This window comes from Calidris pugnax, unplaced genomic scaffold, assembly GCF_001431845.1.
Source record: "Calidris pugnax isolate Ruff unplaced genomic scaffold, ASM143184v1 scaffold225, whole genome shotgun sequence".
NCBI lineage: Eukaryota > Metazoa > Chordata > Aves > Charadriiformes > Scolopacidae > Calidris > Calidris pugnax.
This window is the reverse complement of record NW_015091072.1, coordinates 2,015,473-2,037,613: the sequence shown is the minus strand read 5'-3', so window position 1 is coordinate 2,037,613 and position 22,141 is coordinate 2,015,473. Positions and strand designations below refer to the sequence as shown.

At 47.9% G+C, this 22,141-nt stretch overlaps 2 protein-coding genes across 3 annotated transcripts; one reads left to right on the top strand and one right to left on the bottom strand.

Annotated features, from left to right (window-relative positions):
* Positions 1–145: 145 nt before the first annotated feature.
* LOC106896895 (V-type proton ATPase catalytic subunit A-like) lies at positions 146–9,273 on the top strand. Its single transcript, XM_014957179.1, has 5 exons — positions 146–310; positions 1,076–1,279; positions 3,247–3,341; positions 4,591–4,762; positions 7,145–9,273. Exons 1-5 carry the CDS (start codon positions 161–163, stop codon positions 7,235–7,237), a joined length of 714 nt encoding a protein of 237 aa, XP_014812665.1. The 5' UTR covers positions 146–160; the 3' UTR covers positions 7,238–9,273.
* Positions 9,274–9,874: 601 nt separating this feature from the next.
* DUSP12 (dual specificity phosphatase 12) lies at positions 9,875–14,251 on the bottom strand. 2 transcript variants are annotated; one of them, XM_014957104.1, is made up of 6 exons: positions 13,949–14,251; positions 13,737–13,850; positions 13,522–13,640; positions 11,842–11,938; positions 11,052–11,238; positions 9,875–10,218 (listed from the first exon to the last, which is right to left on the bottom strand). In XM_014957104.1, the coding sequence occupies exons 1-6, from the start codon at positions 14,230–14,232 to the stop codon at positions 10,057–10,059; spliced, it is 963 nt and encodes a 320-aa protein (XP_014812590.1). In that variant the 5' UTR covers positions 14,233–14,251; the 3' UTR covers positions 9,875–10,056. The 2 variants fall into 2 exon arrangements, with proteins under 2 accessions (XP_014812590.1, XP_014812592.1); XM_014957106.1 differs by having other exon boundaries at positions 11,052–11,214.
* Between the last annotated feature and the right edge of the window lie 7,890 nt (positions 14,252–22,141).

Here is a 22,141-nt window from a genome sequence, read left to right as displayed (position 1 = left end):
CAGTCACTATATTATATAGAAATATATAACTATATTTCATGGAATGCTTGATATTACACCTGTGTGGGTATGCGTCAAACACTTTCTGCAGTGGAAGTTTGCAATCTGTTACTTACATGAAATTGTGTTTTGTTTGTTGACTTTTCTGGTTTCTGTGATCATGGAGTTGTGCAGTCATATGTTCGGTACCTCAGTTTTAATTGTGAATGCAATTCTGATAACTTTTCCTTATCTCTTCCTGCTCAGTGTCTCTCCCCCAGGTGGTGACTTCTCTGATCCTGTCACATCTGCTACTCTGGGCATTGTTCAGGTATGTCCCACACCGTTGCAGCCCTTCTATCTACTTTGTTGAACTCAAAATGATTGTGCTTCACTGCGTTTGTGCCAGCGGCTGGTGTGTGAGAGCTTTGATTTGACACAGGCAGCTTTGTAGGGTGCTTTGGAAAATGTTCCAACAGTGTAAAAGGTGACCTTACGAGATGGTCTCTGAAGCAATGTATTTGAGATGCCTTTGGAAGAGGGAGTGAAGGTAGTAATTCTTTCCAATGCTGATTGTTCAGGAATATCCATGTACTTCCTCATTGCTGCCCATTGAGCTTCATTTCAAATGTGGCTGTTCTCAGCTCAGATAGAAAGTGAACCACTCTTAATACATCCACTGAAACCATGAAAAAATCCTCAGACCAGCTGACTGGGCGAATGTCTTGCAACTGGTTGCAGCCCTGTTTTGGTAAAAGGAGTTCCATCTAGTGGGGTTCCGCTTAATTAGACTCCAGTATTGTCTTTGTTATGGCTAACTTCTCCCTCATGAGGAGTCTCAAGCTGAATAAGGCTAAACTCAGCTTAAGAGATGCATCGTTTTTTGAGAAATGTATTTGAAAGTCACTGCTACAGTTAAATTAACATAAGTCTTCCTTTTTCTCTCTGAAGCTTTCATTTGTGATAGCCTTTGCCATTTTGCATTTGCTCAAACTTGCATTCTGTATTGGCTTTCTTGTTTTTTTTTAATTGCCTTCAATTATTTTGGTTGATTTTTTTATTTGGAACACTGTTTTTTCTTTCTGGCTTCTGACAGGTTTTCTGGGGTCTGGATAAGAAGCTGGCACAACGCAAGCACTTCCCCTCTGTCAACTGGCTGATCAGTTACAGCAAATACACACGTGCCCTGGACGAGTACTACGACAAGCATTTTACAGAGTTTGTCCCTCTCAGGACAAAAGCCAAAGAGATCCTACAGGAGGAAGAGGACCTTGCAGAGATCGTGCAGCTTGTGGGGAAGGTGAGTAACCAGCTGTGAGGGAGTGTGGTGTCAATGAGCCATCCTCCATTTCCTTACTGCTAGCACAGGCTTTTGGCCATGTCTTAGCCCAGACTTGATGGATACTGCATTATGCAAAAAAGGCAAATGGTTACTGGGAGATGTCAGACTTTCCTGCCTCTAATTGTGCTTTACTCCAAATTTCTTACACGTTTGACTTTTCTAATGACAAATACTTTTTTAGATTTGGTAAACCTTGGCTTGACACTGCTTTTCTCATGTAAATTGGATTGCAGGGCATCTAATGCTGAAGTTAAGAAACTTCACTTTCTTCCACATTCTAGTCCTGATGAAACGCCCTTTGTTGCAATCTACAATAGTATTCTATTGGAAGTATCTTTCGAAGAGAAACGATGCAAACTTACCTTTACAGTTGAAGGCATCTGAAGGGTTACAATTTATTAGAAACCATGTTGCCAGCTACAGAACAGAGGTGTTGGCATTTACAGCCTGGCCTGTAGAAACAGAAGTGATATCTGCTTTTTCTAAAACTGGTGATTACCTGGTTTCTCTATGGAAGCCTGTGACATGACATATGGCTCCATTTTACAAGCGTTCTTTAATTTCCTTCATTCGCTTCACTGTTATGGAGACAAAGCTGAACTTGGACAGGAAGATTTCCCTTGAGAGCTCTCAAAAGTGAAAACTCTTGTGTTTCAGCTTAGCACTGTAAAGATGATAATTGACAGGTGCCTAGCACTTACTTTATAGTAACTTAATCCCATCATGGCCAGATGAGGTATGCTGATTTACGAGGTGGTGGTAGTGTCTGGTAACATGTTATTTTGAGAAAGTTTGGTCCTGGTGCTCTCCCTATTCACTGATGTTCTAGCCCAACTGAGATGAGGCCTTTCACTAGATCTTGCCTAGCAGAGCTCTCCTCTCTAGATGTGTCTTTAAATAAAAAGAAAGGTGATCCTGGGGTCCTCTGCAGTTTTCTATGTACAAAAACATGTTCTAAAAGACTAGTTTACAGAGCCAGGGTAGAATCAATTCCTTGGTGTGGAATGGATTTTGATAAGCCAGTGCTTGTAACAAGGCATTATTCCCACAATAGTAGTACTGGAACCTGGTGATCTTGTTCTCAAAGATGTTACTTTAACAGTTTCTTTCAGTCTGGGCTTGGCTAACAACTGCAACAAACCTTTAGAAAGGGGAAATTGTGGAAACACAATCAGAGATTTTATTTATTTTTTTTTTAGTTCTGAATTCTGTTGGTCTCCTCACGAAAGAAGGTCCAAACTTCCTGTGTAGAAAGCAAACTAGGGTACCTAAAACTCAGTCTGTCCCCTTTAGCAAAAGGACAATGAAGGCAGAGGAAGGTGGCTTGTGATGCTGACAGCAGCAGTGTGCAGCAGGGTTGTGCCTGTCCTGCAGAGTGTGACAGACGTTGTCATCAACTCCTTTACTTTTCTTGAATGCCAAAGAAGAAAAACCCATTGGTAGCTGGGGAAACTAGTATCAAATTCTTAAAATTACTTATTGATCTACCATGCCAAGATCTAGTTTTTCTTCCATGGATATAAGGATCAAAGGAGGTAAAAATGAATTTACCTCCTTATGCAGGAAGATGATATTTCAGTGTTCCTCATTAGCAGAGCTATATGTGTTTTCTGTGTCTGGTGGCTTTTCCAGTATCTTAAAGTAAGCTTCCTTGCAATTGTTTATTGTCAGATAGACTTAAAGTAGACTTACTGACTGTTTGGCCCATCTTAATTTGGCTGTCAATTAAATTGGCTGTTCTACAGCAGGGAGTGATAAATATCCAAAAGACAGAATTCTGCTGGAATTCTTAACTCTGCTAAATTCTGCTAGAGTCTTAAGAGGGTGGGAAGAAAACAGGTACTGAAAGATAACAGTTCTTGACCAGGACATACCGTGTCCTCATGGACTTGAGTACTAAACTAACGCGTACCTTACTTTTCTAGGCTTCCTTGGCAGAAACAGATAAAATTACCTTGGAGGTTGCCAAGCTGATAAAGGACGACTTCTTGCAACAGAATGGTTATACGCCTTATGACAGGTGAGCTCTGACTGGCCACTCTGCCCTCTTAGTCCTCTGTAATCTGGATTTAGACAGCTATTCTACTCAGAAGCCAAACAGTGCAGAAATTAGTTTTACTCACCATAAACAAATGGAAGAACTCTGCTTAGGGAGGCCATCAAACAGTGTATTCACGTTGCCTTACTCAAGGCATGCAGACCTTTTCCAAATGCAATTGCACCCTTTGAGTTTCTCAGGCCCTCATCTATTATTCAGTTAGCCAATATTTCTGCAAAAGCATGTCCTCCTGTCCTCCTTAGGAGGAGAGGACCACTTTTTTTTCCACAGTCAACACCCAAAGTCTTCCTGTTTATTCTAGCAAGGCATGGGGGGCTGCAAGAATCTGCTTTCAGCTACTGTTGCGTCATTCTTGAGTCAGTTTGATCCATCAAAAAATTTACTGGATCTTTTCCCTAGATAGTGCTTGTTATCCCTGTCTGCTTTGCTTCTTTCCATGCTATCCTTGTGTTTCAGTAGCCTGACAAAGGGGATTTTTGTAGGTCATCTCACTCCCCAGCCTGGGAGTGAGATGGGGAGCCTGATCCCCAGATCAGGAGGTCTTGGAATACTTCATCACTGAAAATGTAGACGTACATCATTCTGTAATAGTGTGTGCCTTTGATTAGGTACTAGGGCAGGTTTGCTTGTATGCAGAAGGGAAGCACAGAAGTAGCATGATGTAGTGTATAAATAATAATGAGGTACCTTCCATGACAGTCATCTACCCATTAAAAATGGAGCTTTTTGTGTGTGGAGTGTTCTTGTCATAGAAACACTCCCTTTCCTGTGAGCAAAGAAACTTGCAGAGCTGTCAGGTCATCCCAGGTTACTTGGAGAAGCCTGCTCCCATGATGGACAAAACAGGAAGGAGGAATTCCGTTGGCTGCTCTGGTGTTTTCCCTTTCTCATTAGTATTGGCACAGATGGAAATATGAGAACTGTACAGCGGTGGTTCCTGTTCTCCCCTGTTTTACCCGGTGTTTGGGTGCTGTTTCAGAAACCTTACTTCAGGATGATTCTCTCAGCCTGTGATTTACCTATTTAAAAATGTGGGACTTACTAGAGGTGGTCTCTCTCCTTTGACAGCAGGTACCAAAAGCCCCTGGAGTAAAGCAGGCTAGCGCTCTTTCTTTCGTGTGAGAATTCAGAGTTGTTGTGAAGGCAGGAGCAAAGGCTTGTCCTGTGAACTGTTCCAAAATGCCTGACAGATCCTTTTCTGTTCCATCAGGTTCTGCCCTTTCTACAAAACTGTGGGAATGCTTTCCAATATGATTGCGTTTTATGACATGGCACGCCGTGCTGTAGAAACCACAGCCCAGAGTGACAATAAGATCACGTGGTCCATCATCCGAGAGAACATGAGCGAAATCCTCTACAGACTTACCTCCATGAAATTCAAGGTATGTTGGGAAGGAACGGGGTTGCACTGCTTTCTGTGAACTTCCAGTGACTCTGAGAGGTGTTACTCAAAGGTGGTCGTCAGTTCCCTTAGGTAAAGGTGTATGAACAGAGACTTTTGGCAATCATTTTGGATACACTTAAGAACTGGGTTTAGTTTGTGAGCACAGGAATGGTCAGTGCAGAAATCTAGTTGGGTGGTGCTGGCTGCAGAGCCCTGGCAACTCCACTCTCAGCAGGCTCTTTTGTTACGTACATTGGTGGCAGTTGTACAAGCACCTTTCCTCTTTGTTTTGGGGGTTTTGTGATAACATTCTGTAAAAAATTATAGCATGTTCTAAAGAGACTTAGCAGATAAAAGCAGCCTGAAGTTTAAATCCAGGAATGTGCTAAAAAGCGAATGATAGAAATGTTGATCAGGCTGTATTAAATAGAAGTTAAGGAAAGAAATGTTCGTCTCCTGCAGTCATACGTGATGTCCCCTGTGTTTGGCTTCAGGGCCTAAGGCAGGTAACTAGGAGGAGAGGAAGGGAGGAGTTACTTTAGCAAGGGCTAAAGACAAGACAAGTGGCCTGGAGCACCTGCTCCTGGGTAACTTCAGCAGCCTTCTTTTTAGGGTACAGCTTTCTTAGAACTCCCCCAGAGCATGCTGATGACCGTGCTCCTGATGGAGAGGGTCCAGGGGAGGGCCACAAGGATGGTCAGGGGGTTGGAGCACCTCTGCTACGAGGACAGGCTGAGGGAGCTGGGGTTGTTCAGCCTGGAGAAGAGGAGGCTCCGGGGAGACCTAATAGCAGCCTTCCAGTACCTGAAGGGAGCCTACAGGAAGGCTGGGGAGAACCTGTTTAGAAAGGCCTGCAGTGACAGGACGAGGGGCAATGGCTTCAAGCTGGAGGGGAGCAGATTTAGACTGGAGATTAGGAGAGGGTTCTTCACTGTGAGGGTGGTGGAGCACTGGAACAAGCTGCCCAGGGAGGTGGTTGAGGCCCCGTCCCTGGAGATATTCAAGGAGAGGCTCGACGAGGCCCTGGGCAACCTGGTCTAGTTGGGGGTGTCTCTGCTGACTGCGGGGAGGTCGGCCTAGATGACCTTTGGAGGTCCCTTCCAGCCTGGGCAATTCTATGATTCTATGCTGATAGAGCAGTTACTGGTAGGACAGTAACCTGTGGTGCTGCCTGATGTTAAGGTAGCTAAAGAATGTTCTCTGTGAAGTGTAATTCTTACTCTGTTATAACTCAAGCCAATATTGTAAATCTATCAAGAACAAATACTGTAAGAAAAAATTATGTTTAAAATAAGTGTTCTGGTGTGGGTGTGCCAATGTACTGTGTTCCTGCAGGGTACTGGCTTGTTTCTGCAGTAAGCAGATCTCTGATATATATTCTCAAATCATCAAAAACATAACAAGATACACTTGGGCAGACAAGAGCTTCTTTGAAAGCTGGTTATCTAGCTAGGGAAGGTAATACACTTCTTACAAACCCTGGCCACCAGAAGACATCTGGCATACAGCAGAGTGGTGGACAGCATAGCTGAAAAGGAGATCCAGAGGGTGAATACATGTTAAGTGGAGCTGGCTCTCTAATACAGTGATAGTTATGAAAGGAAAATCGTATTTCCTGGGTAACAGTCTAAAATGTGTAAGAGTTGAATGTCCTGCATCTTGTGGTCCGTGTACTTTGGAGAGACAATGAAGAAGTAGTGCATCCACATATCTAAGTCCCCTCTGTTTCCCAAGAGCTGTGCTGACCCAGAGGAACGTAGTGCTAAGGGAACAATGAAGATATTGAACAGATTTCACAGCCTGGCAGTTAAAGCTCCTTCTTGCAGGGAAGGCCTTGCAGCCTCAGAGCAAAGCTGACTTAAATTTTTTGCCCTCTCATGAAAAGTATTCTGAGATGATGAAGCTCTACAAAAGTGTTCTTGATTGTGATTTCACAATAAGATTTCAATTGGAATGGAGCGACCTCCAAGTGATGGCAAAGTCCAAAAACTCTTGGACTTACAGGGGATGCACCCCGAAAAGTACATCAGGGCATTTCTGAGTTGCAAAGATCCTTACTCCATTTGATTTAGAGATAGGAACTGATATTAATCACTGCAGATCTTGAATCACACAGCGTCAACTAAGACCCTCAGTATTACTAAATCCCCTCCAGTAGAGTAAGCACTGCTTACAAAAATACCAATTTTTCTGTCCAGTATCTGTGACTGTTGGCAAGACAGACAGGAGGCAGAGACAGAGCTATAATACCTGATCTGTAGTTAGCAAGTGTTACTCCCAAAGTGGAAAAATTAAAAATCCAGCACCGGCAAAGCAGGGTTGTCTGAAGTACCTGGGGCTTTTCCCGACAGATCTGTTCATTTGCTGTGTTATCTTTCAGGACCCTGTCAAAGATGGTGAAGCAAAAATCAAGGCGGACTATGCTCAGCTGTTTGAGGATATGCAGAATGCGTTTCGCAGTCTGGAAGACTAGACTCGACACCTGTGACCACTCCAGTTTGTCCTCTCAATTCCTCATCTCAACTCCTCTGCTTCCCTACCTTACAAGAATGATGCAACAGTACTTGAGTTGATAAATAGCCCTGTGTTTTTCCCTGTTCATACTCAAGAGAGTGTCCTTACAAAACATTCCTCTTAGTTTGTGTTTGGCATTGCTTTGTGTGTCTGAAACGGTGAGTGATGTGTGTGAGTGGGCCTGGCTGAGTGAGGAAATGCTGTTGTACACTTCTAGGGTGGGAAAAACTTCTCCTTGCCTCTCCCAGCTCTCTTGGTAACTGGTCTTTCCACCTTGGGATGGAACCAGTTGAGCTGTACCGGCAGAGGAGGTGTAGATCTTAATGCAGTCACATGGTACATTCTGAGCTGGCAGTGGTAAGGGCATGTACATCTGGCACTTTGCTAAGTGACTATCATGACATAGAGCTCCCTGTTCTCAAACACAACTGTTGACCATAGTCTGTTGACGTGTTGATACAACCAAAAATTCTTCACTACTCTGTCCCTTCTGCAGACCCTCAGCCGAGTCTGTTGGTATCGAAATGTGGTAGTTCTGGATCTCCCCAAGAGGGGACTAACTAGAAGATGAGCACGTACGAGCAGCCAGTATACTTTTGTACACTGGAGAAACAGAATTTTATTTTCCTACTTAATACAGTTAGAACTGTTGGATTCGGCATCAGCTAAAATCAAAGCCATAGGTGCTCAGCTTCCAGCAGAACGTTACCTTCTTTACCTCCTACTCACCCCTTACGATTCCATGACACTCAGCTGCTTTAGTTTGTGAAGCTTGTGAGTGCTGCTGTGTACTGCAGGACATGCCCACCAAGTTACACTGGTGCCACGGGTGCAGACCAGGAACACAACAGTCCTTCCTCGGTGGTGCTCTGTCTGCCAGTGCCATTGCCTCCCGGTGCAATGCCCAGATCATGCTAAGGGAAGGAAAGAAAAGTGTGTGCTTAACCTTCTTCCTCCACCTGTGCTCATGTGGCCCGTTTTGGCAGTAGCACAGAAGGTCCCCAGTTCTCCTGGAAGTGGAATGTACGATGTGACGCTTCTGGGGGCAGGGGATGAACAGGGGGAAGGTTGATGAGTAGAAAATGTATTTAATCCTGCCTTGGTGGTCAGAGCACAAGAGTAACCGGTGACTCTGGTCTTCTGCTTTGTGCACCCTCTCCAGTCTCTCCCCCTTGCTCTCTGTGCCCAGCTGGGTTCCAGCTGCCACCTGCGGTGGTGTCGGTGGCACCGTGGCAGTGGCGTGGCTGTGTAAGTGTTCAGTCTGCACCAAAGTATTTCCACTGGCTGCCAGCTTGGAACAGTTGAGATGCAAAGGGATCTCGTGCTACGGACCAAACGCTGCCACTTCCATTGTGGTATCAACTTTGCTGTTTGGCAGGGACAGCCCGGCTGAAAACTTTAAAGGGATTAACTTTTTGGTTCTCCCAAAAGGAGCTTCTCCTCCAGCTGACATTCTGGTAGTGAATGGTTAAGTTTACAGCTCACTAAACTTTTCAGTGTCTGCTGCTTATTTTACCGATGAGCATGTGTGAATGAATAGTCACCATCCAAGCCCTTGCTGGATTCCCCATCGTTCGTACCCTTCACCACTGTACTATGTAGCATTTCATGCTAGAAACCAGATGTTCTCTTATTTCTTTAAATAGAGGATGTTATAAACTTTACAGAAGATGTCTAAGATAATGCAGTTCTAATATTTATTGTGCTGTACCTGGCCCTGAAGTGTGACCAGTTCAAACAGTTTCATATATTTTTTTGTCTTTTTTTTTTTGTTTGTTTGTTTTGTGTCTGTTTCCAGTGTTGAGATTCTGATGTTCACTGTGTCCTGCAAGTCTTCCCTCCACAGCTGTGGGAGGAATGAAAAGATGGGCAGAACCCCACCACCTACTTTATCTTGTATATTTCATAATGTATGTTGCTGGAAATAGTGTTTAAAAAAAATAATAAAAAAAAAATATGTTGAAGTCAATGAGAATAAAATGGATTTAAAGTAAATCTTTCTGTCCTGGTTTCTTCTGTCAAACCAAACTTGTCCCACAGTGGTGTATGCAGCATGCTGGCTTTCCTTAAAATCTTATTTTATTTTAGGGATCTCTTTAAACTTGTAAGCAGCATTTTACATTTTACATCAGTTCTCTCATTCCAGTTCAGCTTGCATCATCTCCTTAGATATTATATAAAGGAAGAGTTGTAGCGTAGTAAATATTCTTGGGGTAGAGATTTTTAGGACTATTTTTATTGTAACACAAATGTAAGTCTGCACTTGCCTTTCACTGCTGGTAGCTGCCATGCATGTTAATGCAACAAGTGTAATTGTACCATTTTATGGCACTTTGCTAAGTCTTAAAACATTTCCCTGCCACATACCTCATATTGTGGAATATAGCTCCTAAAATCTCAGCTGTTTCAGACAAACTGAAACTAGTTATTCAGAAGACAAGCAGCACCACTGGCCACAGCCCGAAAGTAACATGTTAGCAATCCTTTTAAATAAGGAGTTGAGACCTTCTGTGAATAGCAACAGCTGAAGTGAGAATATACCAAAAACCTCACATTCAAGCATTTTTGGACATACTTGACCACTGTGTAACACCTCTTTGAAGGAATTGTTTGCTATTTTATATAAATTAGAGATACAGAAAGCTCAAATAGAGCAGATGTTCAAGCAGTTCCACCTCATTACAAAGGGGTGGAAATCACAAACTCGGTTCTGGCAACCACAGACTAGCCAGCAGTTCTCTGTGGAAGTTAAGAAGTCCATGGAGGGAAGGGACAAGTTCAAGTTTTGGCAGCTTGAAAGTTACCAACTGGCAGTGTCCTCACTTCATCCACTCGACTTTTGTGGATCTGGAAGGCAGGTGTCACCCAGCGGCCACAGGAACACTGCTCACCCCACCAGCTGAAGGAGCCCAGCTTCGATGTGCATTTGGGACACAGAAGCTGCAAGAAAAAAACACACAGAATGGTTTGAGTTGGAAGGGGCCTTAAAGATCATCTAGTTCCAACCCCCCTGCCATGGGCAGGGACACCTCTCACTAGAGCAGGTTGCTCAAAGCCCCATCCAGCCTGGCCTTGAACACTTCCAGGGATGGGGAATCCACAGCTTCTCTGGGCAACCTGTTCCAGTGCCTCACCACCCTCACACTAAAGAACTTCTTCCTAATACCTAATCTAAGCCTACCCTCATGACCCACTCTAAGGAGCACGCAGATGTAGGTCTATTTAAAATATACTTCTATGGTAGCAACCTGTGCTGCGCCAGCTCGTAACACTTCACTGAAGGTAAACAGGCTGAAAAACAGGCAAAAAAGCAAAAATGTCATGGCTGTTTAGGCTGGGGTGTAGCAGGCAGCTGTGCTGGCAGAAGGGAGGGGGTGGAAATGCAGCTGCTCAGAACCTGGTGTGCCTCCAGGACAGTTCTGCCTGTCTCCAGAAAGCCTCCATCAGCCTGAGACCACAACAGGTTTTGTAAGTCCCACAAACTCTTTCTCGTACTAAAAACACACACAGGTAAACCCTGTCCGACACCCTGGTTAGTGTTCTCACTCCAACAAGATCAGCTCATTTTCTTGTAAAGGGATATTTAACATTTAAGAATCTGTTCATAAGCTGCAAAATTCATGCTAGAAAGGCTGGGAGACTTAGGTCCTTGTGTGGGTGCTTTGCCTGAGGGAACAGAAACACTTTGTTCTGCCTTTGAGAACAAAAACAAAACAAAAAAACACATCAAAACGTCAAAAAAAAAAAAAAATTGAGCACATGCTCCCCTTCACCTGTCCTTCCATCACTCCGAGCAATGCTGGCTCCATCCACTGCACGGGCTCAGTGAAGTAAGAGGTGCACTTTTCACGGCCATCACCACGAAGCTGCGCGGTGTCCGTCATCCTCTTGTGGGCAAAGGCTGTTGCTCCGCTTCCTTCCGTGTGGGACAAAATGCTGGAAGCACGGAACAGAGCGCGCCTGCCCTCCAACACAGAGGGGAGGGATGCGGGGGGAAAGAAGTTAAAATAGTTGGGTTTTTGAACTGGGGAAATCTACAAATAGAAAACAGCCGCCCCACAGGTGTATGTCGTCTCGTATATAGGTCTGGTTTTAAGCAGTTCCTACCTACTAAAACTTCAAATTTATACTCGTACACTGGAAGAAACCTACACCTAGGAAACAGCAGGATTATTCAGTTTCACTTTAAGTAATCCATAAAAGGTAGTTAAAATGTAGTAAATCCCCCAAATCTACACAACGTTTCTTCTGGAGAAACTGATTGTCAAAAATATACTAGGAAGTTATGGTTTCAGAGCAAGCAGCTTCACAGAGCCAAGCAGAATTATGGCTGCCTATAGAATGTGGCAGGTTAGGCTGCACAAGTGCTGCACAACTTCAAGAAACAAAAAGTTTTGTGTTTCATAAGGTACTTTTATTTGTCTTTTTGCAGCGTACACTGTATGGAAACTTAGGCATCACCCCTGTCCTGAAAATGACATGCCCACTGATTTACACAGGCTACTTTTCTCTCGAGTCGATTTCAAAATTACATTTTATGGAGAAATAGAGAAGATTCAGTACCTGCATTTCCTGCACCTGTAGAGAACCTCTGCGTTTGGATTTTGACATACACTGGTTGGATCAACCGCAAAGACTTCTCGGGGCAAGTCTTGAAGTTCTGCAGAGGGATCAGTACAAAACTGTGAACCAGATCAACGCAGCCAAGCTGCATTTCTGGGGGACAAGACAGCGCTGTGCCTCTGCCCCAGTCATGGCATGCAGAAGCCACCATCTTCACATTCATTTGTCCACTTGCCAATTCCATTAGATAAGCTAAAAATGAAAGAGCTTCATCCCACCACACCTACAACTGGGATTCACTTAATGCAAAGAACTAGGATCTAGATTTTGGCCTTAGCAATGGTAAAATACTCGCATTCTGCCCTATGTTCTTACACAGAAAGTGAAGGCAGAGGAGGAGTTAGAACAGTTCTGCCAATCTTTTAGTGCACACAATACAGAAAGTCAGCTTACGAATGGGAACTGCTAAAGAGAATGACTGCTAAATTAAACAGAGAAAGCACTGTCATGCTGAATATGCAACACAGACCTTGCAAAAAAGCACTGCATTGTTATTTATTTTATTATAAAATTACACATATGTCCACATACCTAATACAGTAAACCTATTGCAAATGGAAACATGAAAGCTTGCTTCATACCTTGATTTCAACTTTATCTCAGCTGTGCAGTTATTTATTTTCATTGATGTCTATTTAGAGGATGTTCAGTTTGCCTAGCCAGGTACGTAAAAATCAGGGAACGTATTAAATTGGTCCTTACCATTTCTGCATTTTGCTAAAAAGAACAGGTCCTTATGGATCCTATTTCTCAGGCATGTCTCAAAGACACTCTTTTCCCCACTGAGGGAATTAATTTCTGGGGGGAAACTCTGGCAAAGCTGTAATTCTTTAGGGTCAGCATGGTGTGAATGTTTTGCCTCACTAACTCATGGCTCGGGCTGCTTTGAGGGCAATGCTTAAAGGTCAACCACCTCTGACATGGCCTTCTGTGTTCATTTTATAGAATCACAGAATGGTTAGAGTTGGAAGGGACCTTAAAGATCATCTAGTTCCAACCCCCCTGCCATGGGCAGGGACACCTCCCACCAGACCAGGTTGCTCAGAGCCCCATCCAGCCTGGCCTTGAACACCTCCAAGGATGGGGCATCCACAACTTCCCTGAGAGTCCCTTCAGGACAGATGGGTCCCACCAGGGAGGCTGCCCCAAGCTTCACTCCGGCCCAAGGCCGATGATGCTCCCAGTGCCCGGCCGCCACTCACCGGGGTACCTCTCCCTCAGCATCTCCAGCCGGTACCGCTTGTAGAGGGGGCTGCTGCTGTCCACGGCGCAGCCCATGGCCTCGTAGAGTTTCAGCTGCCCCTGGAAACCCGGGTTCACCCTGTGGAGGAGGGTGAGAGGAGAGCGGGGGTGAGGGGGCGGCGGGCGGGCGGGGAGAAGGGGTAGGGGCGGGGGGATAGGGGCGCCGGGGACCCACTCGGCGTCGGGTTTGGCGGCCCTGACGGCGGCGTAGGCCTCCTCCCAGCCGAGTCCCTCCGTCTTCATGAGGTAGCCAAGGATGGGGCATCCACAACTTCCCTGAGAGTCCCTTCAGGACAGATGGGTCCCACCAGGGAGGCTGCCCCAAGCTTCACTCCGGCCCAAGGCCGATGATGCTCCCAGTGCCCGGCCGCCACTCACCGGGGTACCTCTCCCTCAGCATCTCCAGCCGGTACCGCTTGTAGAGGGGGCTGCTGCTGTCCACGGCGCAGCCCATGGCCTCGTAGAGTTTCAGCTGCCCCTGGAAACCCGGGTTCACCCTGTGGAGGAGGGTGAGAGGAGAGCGGGGGTGAGGGGGCGGCGGGCGGGCGGGGAGAAGGGGTAGGGGCGGGGGGATAGGGGCGCCGGGGACCCACTCGGCGTCGGGTTTGGCGGCCCTGACGGCGGCGTAGGCCTCCTCCCAGCCGAGTCCCTCCGTCTTCATGAGGTAGGCGGTCACCACGGCCACGCTGCGGCTCACCCCGGCATGGCTGCAAGGACAGGATAAAACGGTCCGGCCGTCAGGAGCGCCTCCCCGGGGAAGGGGGACGGACGGACGGACGGCCCCCATTCCGCCCACGGTCCTCACCAGCGGACTAGAGCAGCTCCGCCGCCCGCCCGCGCCGCGCCGATGAAGGCGGCGCACTCGTCCAGGTGGCTCAGGAGGTCGGCGCCGGGCTCGTCCCTCACCCGGACGTGCACGGCCCGCACCCCCGGTACATCCGCCGGCTCCTCCGCGTCTACCGTCAGCACCGCCACCACCCCCGCCGCCGCCAGAGACTCCAGGGACGAGCACGACTCCGCTCCCCCCACGTAGAGCCCGGGCAGCACCGGCACCATACCGCCGGCATGGCAAGCCGCAGCCACCGACATGGCGGCGGGCAGAGCACCGCCCCCAACATGGCGGGGCGGTCGCTGCCACTCCCAAGATGGCGCCGGGCAGAGCACCACGGGAACGCTGTTGCCATGGGGACGGCGGGGCCCGCCGTGTCGCCGGGCGATGACAAGCCGGGCCCGGGCCTCCTCCCCGGCCCCGCCGGCAGGGGCCAGCCGGGAGCCGCGTGGCGAGAGCGGCGGGGCCGGTGCCGCTGGTAGCGGGGGACGGCGGGGTGTCACCCCTGGGTGGCCCCGCCAGGGCTGCAGCGATGGCGGCTGTGAAAGTCCCTGCTGGGAACCATCGCAGGCCGGCGGGCATGGGACACCCGGGAACTGGCTGGATATTAGGAAAAATTTTTCACTGAAAGGGTTATCAGACATTGGAATGGGCTGCCCAGGGAGGTGGTTGAGGCACCATCCCTGGAGGTGTTCAAAAGACGGGTTGATGAAGTGCTGGGAGGTATGGTTTAGTGATGATCCTTGTTTGTTGTGTGGGTGTCTATTTTTGTCAGTTAGGTTGATGGTTGGACAAGATGATCTTTGAGGTCCCTTCCAACCTAGAAGATTCTGTGATTCTGTGAACTGCTGTTAGGGCACCGCTCTCTTTTTTGCCTTACCAGTATTTAAGTCATAATTTTCATAAGAGTCTCCACACACCTGTGAGTACCAGCGCAGTTCTCCCCACGTCCCTAAGGGTCTGTCTCACTTCGTCCTTTTTAAAATTGAGGGGCCTCCCTGTCCTGCCTCCTTACAAACGCTCAAAAACCACAGAGGTATCGTGACAGAATCTCCTGATATGTTATTAAAATCCCATTATTTTAAAATTAATCTTGTGGTTTCACGCCCCTCGTTTGCTACTGTTTGTGTGGCTTACACTGACAATTTTATTTGGTTGGTTTTATTTTTACTTCGGAGATGAGGTAGAACGGACTCTCCGACCCTCTCAGAGTGGTTTTCTACTGACTGGTTTCTTCTGCGTGGAGTCAGCGAGCTGCTCTTTCAAGACTCATGTCTGGAGTTTTCTTTGGTGCAACCTCCAAAATCACAGAATCATGGAATATTCATGGTTGAAAGAGATCTTTGAGATCATCGAGTCCAACCACAATAAAAATAAAGAAAACAACAACACAGCACACCCACCCACAAACAGACACAAACCAACAATCCCAGGCACTAGAGCATGCCCTGAAGTGCCATGTCTACATGGTTCTTAAATACCTCCAGGGATGGCGACTCCACCACCTCCCTGGGCAGTGGGGGTAAGCACCAGTTAAATACCTCCAGGGATGGCGACTCCACCACCTTCCTGGGCAGTGGGGGTAAGCACCACTACAGATCGTTCAGAGGTGAGCACCACAGGAAGACCCAGCATCTGGGCTTCTGATCCCCATTTCTGCTGTCCTGACTCCTCAGAGTAGTCCTGTCATTCCAGTGGCAACGTCGTGTGGAAAGGAGACCTAGAGGAGCACTTACGTGGGAAGCCCAGAGAAGCCACACTGGCATCCAGATTCGTGGTTATGGATCGAAGACTGGACATTAAAACCAAACAGCTGGTCTGTGAGGAGCCTTCCCTTACCGTGCGATCCCTGGCTGCTTTGGAGGACGGTCACCACGAGCAGGATTTCTCCATCTGAGCCTTGAGGAAATCAAGCACCCAGCAAGTCTGCTGGGAAATGCATCAGCTTGCTGCTGAGGTCTGTTACACAACCACATCCACCTCAGTGGGAGCGAGAAAAAAGCATACTGAAGAGGAAGACAGGTGGAAATTAAAACCAGATCAAACCACGTATGGACCCTTAATTACGAAAGCAGGTAACAATTGCAGCAAACCACCATGGGGAAACACTGAGTTACCTATCTTTTGAGCGATCTGAAGAAAGTTTGCAGGCAAGGGCAAGTTGTTGAAGGGACTATGAGTTTTAGGGCGGGATTATATTATCCAGGGATTATATGGGTGCTGAGAGGTGGCTAATCATCTCTGTTAGCCTTAAAAGCTGTGAATTTGCTGGGGCAAACAGTACCATCTGCAACTAAAACCAGCGGCAGAGTCTGGAGGCAGGGCTCACAGGTGCAGACTCCCAGGGGGTTGGTCCAGTCGTGGTGTGAGTGCTACACTCCTCCGCACCGGTTCCTAGAGCCTTGGATGATGAGGGAATGTGAAAAAAGGTGAGATTTCAAAGTGAAAACCTGTAGTGGGGGCAAGTACAAAATCCGCAGGGCAGAGCCCGCATCTCAGCACCTAAGAGCTTTGCATGACTGTGGCCACACTCCCTAAACAGCCTCACTGTTTCTCTGTACCCCCCCTTTTCTGTGTTTGCCACCTGCAGCCTGGGGCGGCGTGTCCTGAGTTTGCTCACAACTCCCAAATTAGAGTAAATATTTTTTGCAGTCTGATTTGCAAACCCTCATTCTTCCCCACACACACACACCTCCACCTCTCCCCCTCAGCCGTTGTCTTCTGAACCACCGAAATTTTTGACGGTTCGTTCTCCCCCGGAGTTCCAGGAAACCCTGTGACTAATTAAGCAGTTGGGGCGAGCTCAGGTGCAAGGAAAAAAACCCAGTCAGATGACGAGCCGCTGCCCACTCGCTCCAGCGAGTGCATTCCATCTCAGCGTGTGCCTACCCAGCTATTTCGTTAAGGAAAAGAAAATGCTGGGCTTTCCCGAGCTGCCCACTTCAGAACCTCACAGCACAACTGGATCAGCAAAACCAAATCTCCTGCTGCTGAAGCAAAAGTGCTGGTGGCCCCAGCAGAGGCGTAATCACCTCTTCACTACTGGAAGAATTTGGCCTCTGCACTTTGTCACGCATTTGAGTGGCTCTGTTCCTCCAGGCTTTTAAGCAGTTTTGGGCATATACATCAGGAGGTTCGTGAGAAGAAGAGTCTGCAGGCCACAGCCTGAGTTGCCAGAGGTGGCAGACAGCAAAGCGATGGAAGGGCTAATGGGTGGGGACATCTTCAAAAGAAGACTCGTGAGACTCCCGGTCAGCGACTCTGGGTTTCTGTGTCCTCCTCACATCTAAATGATTCAAGGATTGGAGCATCTCCCTTATGAGGAGAGACTGAGAGAGCTGGGACTCTTTAGTCTGGAGAAGAGAAGGCTGAGGGGAGACCTTATCAATGCCTACAAGTATCTCAAGGGAGGGTTGAAGGAGGAGGGAGCCAGACTCTTTTCAGTGGTTCCCAGTGAGAGGACGAGGGGCAACGGGCACAAGTTGGAACATAAGAGGTTCCACTCAAATATGAGGAGAAACTTCTTCACGGTGAGGGTGCCAGAGCCCTGGAACAGGCTGCCCAGGGAGGTTGTGGAGTCCCCTTCCTTGGAGATTTTCAAGACTCGCCTGGATGCAGTCCTGAGTAACATGCTCTAGCTCTAGGCAATCCTGCTTCAGCAGGGGAGTTGGACTAGATGATCTCTATGGTCCCTTCCAACTCTAAAATTCAGTGAAATTCAGTGAAATACAGCAGGCGCTTGGAGATCCCACTGTGCATGGGTCCTGGTGGCATTTCTTGCCTCTTGGAGAAGGAGGGTCTCTTGGCTTTTGTTGGTGGGAGCTGGGAAGCCCTACACAGCAGCATCTCATCCCTTGGAGCAGGAGCTTCCGAGCTGTCACTGTGCTTCTAGCAGCCGATTTAACCTCAGATTTTTGAAAGACTGCTGTTCCCTGCGTTATTACAATCCACACATCTATACTGGGCTTCATTATCCATGTGTTGGGGGGAAGGATTGCTGCATCTCCCTGCAGGAAACCTCAAAGACTTGTAAAGGCAGCCAGCAACAGAGACAGAGACTCGCTCTTGATATTGTGCAGGAGGATTTCACCATGGCCCCGCGTGGGTGGGATGTTCCTACATGTCTCCACGCTGTTGGCATCTGCAGACATGCAGTTACCCCACATCAGACAAAAGAAGAGTTTCCCAACTGCAGGTTTGATGCTTAATTACAGAATGGAGCATGACAGCTGCTACTACCGTGTATTAATAACTCTGCTTCACTTTATGGCTTTAACAGCTGTAGCAACCAAGATTTGTAATGACACATTACGTTCAGCAATGCATCACAGAAGGAAACTAATCTGACAGTGCCAGGTCACTGAGCTGACTTACAAGTTTCTAAGTGCATTTCTTCTGCCAAATTTGCTGCCCTGTTTACTGGATTAAAATGAACAAGTTGCACTGTGTTCATAAAACTCCATGCTTGCCTCTGTTTTGGCAGCTCCCAGACTCTTTTTTTCCCCTGTCACACTGCCATCCCAGGAGCCATTTGGTCCTTCTTCCTTCCCCACCCTCTCTTTGAATACCCTTTGAAACAGGTCCTGCAGTGTGTATCCCAAAAGGGGGTACACCACAGGGCAGAGGTGAGGGATGGAGCCGCTGTGGGAGAAGGGTGAGATGGTGGTTGTCCTAGAGCAGAGGGGGACTGTGGCTCCCACCACTCACTGCCTCTTGACAGGAATTTGTATCCCAGTTGCCCTCAGGAAAAACACAGCTTGCAAAGATTGGGATCATTCATTACTCCTTCCCAGACTTGGAGTTACAGTTGACAGCAGGAAAGTCAGTCCTAAATAAACATTAAAAGGTTAAGACTGCACCCTTGGAGCTGGGTCTGGGCCTGTGTCAGAGCCACCTTGGCGGCCACAGCACCCGAGCAGTAACCTGTGGTTTTGTGCTTCCACGTTTTCCATCCCCGTGCCACAGTAATCCACTGCAGACATGGGTGGATGGATAGCAGAAGGCTGGCTCTCATCAGGGGTAAATGGGCTTGTTCTCCTCAAAGATGCATTCCTCGTTATTCCTGCAATTTACCCAGGATCCGGGTCCAGCAGGCTTTAAATGGCGTTTCAAAATCACGTCCCATGGAACCCTTCTGTGGGGCCAGTGAAAAGTGACTTTAAAAAAAAAAAAAAAAAGGACTGTATGGTCAGGAGCTCTAAATTCACTGCAGAGAGTGCTGCACTTCTGCTGACAAATACTCAAGGTCTGCAAATAACAGGAAGCAGAAAACATCTCAGGTATATCCAATCTTTAGGATATAGTTGAGAAACCTCTCTGTTTTGGCAAACATTTTTGTGAAACAAGAACAAGTGTGAACATTTTATTAATACTTTAACATCTGTAATAGCAGTATGTGCTGCACTTTATCTTTGCCTTTATTAGGACCTAATGAATATTACAAATAGAGAATATTTTTCAACATGTAATCTAATTGTTGTTTGCCCATGGGATAACAGAAAAGATACTGTACAAAATAATGCTATTGTTAAAATACAATAATATTTGAGGCAGAGAAATTGCTGAAGAAATATTTTTAAGAGGGGAGACCATTCACTATTTTAACCTCCGAGTGAGATATTTCCTTACGTGTGGTTATGCCTCCGTCATTTCTGCTACTACTTCTTTTTGAGTTCTCTATTTTTCTTCCTTGTTTTAGAAATGCAGGAAAAAAAGGTTGAGAGAGATCTACATCCTCACGTCCAACTCTGTACCACCACAGACAGTCATATTACGCATTTTCTTTTCTAGCTCCATCTTGAAAAAAAGTTATATTCCCCTCCCTCCCTCCCTGCAATGCTCTGAATTCATGATTATCTCATTGGACAAGAAGATGGCAACTTCCTTTGAATCTGATTCTTGTGTCAATATTATCCTTTAATTTAAGCAGCTCTTTTTGTTTCCTGTTATTTATCCCAATGGTGTGCTATCGGAGAAAAATAAATAAACAAATAAACCAACCCACCCATATTCCTGCTCAGCTTTGGCTTTGTTGGTGGAACAAGGCAAGCCTGTTTGTATTTCCTCGGCGAAGAGGAGCATTTCAGTTTCCTCTGACAAGGTCAGCTCTGCTCCGCGTGTGTGCAGGTTTTAATTCATCTTTCTTGACTGTGTGTGACCAAACAGTGTAACAGATGTGTTGTGGGGTTTTTTTTCCCAATGCTTTGTAAATACTTTTTTAGCTCTACTAGAAATATGTCAACTGGCCTGTCCTAGGAGAAGTTTTGCCTTGTGTCCCCCTCCACTGAGTGCTGATTATGCTACAAAAGGAGAACACCCCATGTCCTTTCTCTCTTCTTTTGCTGAAACATTGAAGCAGCAGAAGTTGTAGCATTTATCCTGCAGCGCATGATTTTGCAGGGTGTACTATTAAACACCAGCCAATTTTTATTACTCTGTATCTCCAGGTTATTCATTGCTTCCTGTCTTAATAGTTCTGTCCTCCTCCATGTCCCCAGTGCCTCCCACAGCCCATCAGCTGTCCTTCTCAGTAGAGGGCTGTTTCAACCCTTTCGCCGTGTCCTGGTGAGCGCATCTGTGCAGTTTTGGTGTGAACTCCTTAGTTTGGCTTGTTTCCGATGTGGTGACGTAGTAAACTCTTTAGCGAAGCCTGGAAATGGGGACTGACCTGCTGGAGAGCAGCTCTGAGGAGAAAGACCTGGGAGTCCTGCTGGACAACAGGATGACCACGAGCCAGCAATGGGCCCTTGTGGCCAAGAAGGCCAATGGCATCTTGGGGTGCATCAGGAAGAGTGTGGCCAGCAGGTCGAGGGAGGTCATCCTGTCCCTCTACTCTGCCCCGGGGAGGCCCCACCTGGAGCACCGTGTCCAGTTCTGGGCTCCCCAGTGCAAGAAGAGAGGGTACAGCAGAGGGCTACAAAGGTGATTAGGGGCCTAGAACATCTCTCTTACAAGGAGAAGAACTTGGGTCTTTTTTGTCTAGAGAAGAGAATGCTGGGGGGGGAATCTGATCAACGCCTATAAATACTTAAAGGGTGGGTGTCAAGAGGATGGGACCAGTCTATTTTTTCAGTGGTGCCCAGGGATAGAACAGGAGGAAATGGGCACAAACTTTAATATAATAAGTTCCACCTAAACATGAGGAGGAACTTCTTTACTTTGAGGGTGGCAGAGCCCCGGAACAGGCTGCCCAGAGAGATAGTGGAGTCTCCTTCTCTGGAGACATTCCAAACTCACATGGACACGTTCCTGTGCAACCTGCTCTAGGTGGACCTGCTCTGGCAGGGGGGTTGGACTAGATGATCTCCAGAGGTCCCTTCCAACCCCATATCATCCTGTGATTCTGTGAAATTACAGTGGGTCTGGCCGAGGCAGGGCACCTTTGGGGGAGGGAGGGGGAACGGACGGACCGAAAGCGACCGCTGGGCTCCCCCCCACCGCCACCTGTGAGGGGGAGGCTGCGGGACGAGCCCCGGGAGGCGGCGAGGTGTGAGGCCTCGGTGGCGGGCCCTCCTCCCCCCGGCTCCGGCCTCTTCCCCACCCCGATCCCCGCCGGGTTCCCGGGCCGAGCGCCCGGCGGCCCGAACGGCGGCCAAACCCGCCCCCGCTCCCCCGCGGCGGGAGGGCTTGGGGCGGCGTCTCCCAGTGTAGGCTGGTATGGGGTGTCCCAGGCCGTACTGGAAAGGGACAGGGCCTCCCAGTATGGACCGGGATTACGACTCCTAGTCCCTATGGGACCCACTGGGGCTGTGGGCTCCCAGTATGAACTGGGGAGCTCCCACTGCGGGCTGGGAAAGGGGCTGCGCTCTCCATTGTGGTGTGGGAAGGGGAAGTCCCCCGGACGCCTGGGTCCCCCCAAGTTTTGGGCGGGGGTAGGAGGGGCCGGTACCGGCATCTTCCCAGTGCTCCCCAAATCCCTCCCCCAGTATCCCCAGTTTCAGCCCTAAGGCTGTCTGCATTGGCGGGGGCTCGCGCTCGGTTCTTCCCCCCCAATCCCTCCCAGTTACCTCAGTCCTCACCCCCCAGTTACCCCAGTCACCCTTCCAGCGCCTCCTATATCTTCCCAGTAACCCCATTTTCAAACCCCCGTCGCTCCCGGGGGTTGGGGGGGAGGCAGCCTCCCATCCCGCCCGGCCGGTTACCTCACGGTAACGGCGGGAGAGCGGAGAA

Coding starts and splice junctions, on each gene's coding strand:
- DUSP12 (XM_014957104.1), bottom strand. CDS start 14,232: ATGTCGGTGGCTGCGGCTTGCCATGCCGGCGGTATGGTGCCGGTGCTG. Junction 11,939..13,521: donor GCTGAGGGAGAGGTACCCCG/GTGAGTGGCGGC, acceptor ATCCCTCTGCAG/AACTTCAAGACTTGCCCCGA. Junction 11,239..11,841: donor TACAGGTGCAGGAAATGCAG/GTACTGAATCTT, acceptor GTTGGAGGGCAG/GCGCGCTCTGTTCCGTGCTT.
- LOC106896895 (XM_014957179.1), top strand. CDS start 161: ATGGAGTTGTGCAGTCATATGTTCGGTACCTCAGTTTTAATTGTGAAT. Junction 1,280..3,246: donor TCGTGCAGCTTGTGGGGAAG/GTGAGTAACCAG, acceptor TTACTTTTCTAG/GCTTCCTTGGCAGAAACAGA. Junction 4,763..7,144: donor TTACCTCCATGAAATTCAAG/GTATGTTGGGAA, acceptor GTTATCTTTCAG/GACCCTGTCAAAGATGGTGA.